Genomic DNA, 2340 nt, shown 5'->3' with positions numbered 1-2340 from the left:
ACGAACTATGACGGTTTAAATACAACTGAGTATATATTATGGAATAACATTTTGTACGGTAGATCCAATGGTATGAATATTGTGTTATAAGTCTTAGTACTACCTTCCATGTTGATGGTTAAGACAGGAACTATTTTGTTGATACAGATTTGAAAACGAACCCATTTAACCCGGAGGGAATATTTCAAATACGAAGCAAGGTCGGAGATTGCATAGCACTCAGAAAGACATTGCAAACAAAACGATGGAATCAAGCAATTTGACTATTGAGATAGAAAAGGCTACAAAGGAGCTACTCCTTCACATCATTATTATGCCTATTGGCACAAACCTGCCTGAATAGGTGGAATTAAATGTTAATCCCAGAAATGCTATTTAGCTCCTTCCACCGGCATTCAGGATCATCCCTTCCTTGCATGCCACATGCCCTCTGATGCGAAGTGCTAGTAAAATGACGGAGATTAAAATACATGTCGAGTTCCCATTCTAGCTTTTTCAATAAAGGGTAATTTAGTGGTATCCGCCACCACCAGATCCGGATCCACTGCCTCCGCCACTTCCAGTTCCGCCATTTTGGCTTTCACCACTGCCACCACCCATGCCACCGCCCATTCCCGTGGCATAGCCTTCGCCATAAGAGCCAGTGCTACCGGTCTGAGCAGCGCCAGACCCAGCACCAGATCCAACTCCAACACTTGGACCGTCAGCGACATCTCCAGTTGCGCCGCCACCATTGCCGCTTCCTCCCCCATTTGCAAAGCCTCCAGAAGTGTCGTCGCTACCAGCCTGTCCAGCGCCAGCGCCGGCACCACCTCCATTTCCGTTGTTACCACCACCACCACCGTTACCACTACCGCCAGCATCAGAGTAGCTGGTACCATCACCACCAGCAACAGGAGCCGGTGCCTTTGACACACCACTCTCACCATACCCCTTGCCAAGGCCAGATCCAGTCCCGGTTCCGCTAGACCCATCTGCACCACCACCTCCGCCACCACCCCCGCCCTTACCGTCAGCACTGGCATAACCATTGCCGCTAGGGGCCAATGCGGAGCCACTTGCACCGCTGCCAGTGCCGAAGCCAAATCCGGAGCCAGACCCGGATCCACCCTTTGATCCTCCACCACCACCAGCTCCTCCTCCTCCACCAAATCCCTTGGCGAAGTTCCACTTGTTACCCCAATCTCCACCGCTCTCACTATATCCTAAGCCTCCACCTGACCCAGAACCTCCACCATATCCACTCCCACCAGACCCACCGCCTCCCCCGCCACCTCCACCTCCCCCTCCACCTGAAGCACTGGAGGAGCTACCGAGCATCCTTGCGGCATCGGTGAACCCAATGCTCACAAGGACAACAAAACCGAGAGCTGCAAGCTTGGTGCTAGTAGCCATTGTGAGTGAGACTCGGCTGAGTGAGGCGAGTTGGGTGCTGATGAGAGCAGAGAGGGTTGGGTGATTATATATAGTGGTGGAGGCCGTGCATGGGTGCGATACCTTAAGGCGATCCGATCAAGCGTTTTTAGTTATGTATTGAGTGGGTTATTCGATGAGAAGTTTCCTATGATCAGAGTGGCAGTAGTACCTTTGACTTTGTCTATATCGATCTAGATCGATTAGCCGCTAGCAAGACAGCATATAGCAATTGTCATGCAACAAATCTCTCTCTCTCTCTCTCTCTCTCTCTCTCTCTCTCTCTCTCTCTACTCTACTCTTGTCGGCAATTTATCGATGCAGATCTACTAGTACTAAGTGGCCTAACATGGACAGATTACTTATATCTGTTCGATGCTCTAGACATGTGAAAGGACGTGTAAGTTGATCGTCGGATCCTTTGACATTGGCGTTTCCTCGTAACCGGCTCTACTCGCCGAGTTAAGTTAATCTTCCTGGCAAACGACGAAGAAGTGTGTGTTAACTTGGATTAGCTACTTGCAGCATCGTGCATCTCCGAACCACCGCGGCCCAGCGGTGACCCTACTAGGGTTTAACGCGTCGCCGGTGCCCTCAACTTTGACCGAGTAACGCACCCTAGTTCAACTCAGTGATCTTCGGGATATCTTGTGATAGTTATGGCGACGCAAACAACGAGAGATGCACGTAGATCGGTCAAAATGACAGTGTCCAAGTAGGAGTAGGATCGATCGAGCTCGACAGATTCGATTCTCCAGCTGCGTGCAAGGCCCCAGATCAGTCGACGGTTACGAGAAGAGTTGGTAGCTAGCTTGCCATGCTCACTGACGGCCGGGATCTCATCTTTAATAATTTAATTAATGGTTTGATTAGTATCAACAATATAGTAGCAGTACGTACTATATAGCCGGGCTCCCCTTGATGGCT

General features: G+C 50.1%; 1 protein-coding gene across 1 annotated transcript; it reads right to left on the bottom strand.

Annotated features, from left to right (window-relative positions):
• Nucleotides 1–247: 247 nt before the first annotated feature.
• LOC123082634 (glycine-rich cell wall structural protein 2) lies at nucleotides 248–1415 on the bottom strand. Its single transcript, XM_044504935.1, has one exon. The coding sequence runs from the start codon at nucleotides 1393–1395 to the stop codon at nucleotides 511–513; it is 885 nt and encodes a 294-aa protein (XP_044360870.1). The 5' UTR covers nucleotides 1396–1415; the 3' UTR covers nucleotides 248–510.
• Between the last annotated feature and the right edge of the window lie 925 nt (nucleotides 1416–2340).

The sequence above is a fragment of the Triticum aestivum genome, chromosome 4A (assembly GCF_018294505.1).
Source record: "Triticum aestivum cultivar Chinese Spring chromosome 4A, IWGSC CS RefSeq v2.1, whole genome shotgun sequence".
Taxonomy (NCBI): domain Eukaryota; kingdom Viridiplantae; phylum Streptophyta; class Magnoliopsida; order Poales; family Poaceae; genus Triticum; species Triticum aestivum.
Note: the sequence above shows the minus strand (reverse complement) of the source record. Positions and strands in the feature narration are given on the sequence as shown.

Excerpts from the sequence above, each read along its gene's own strand:
- LOC123082634 (XM_044504935.1), bottom strand. The coding sequence starts at position 1,395 with ATGGCTACTAGCACCAAGCTTGCAGCTCTCGGTTTTGTTGTCCTTGTG.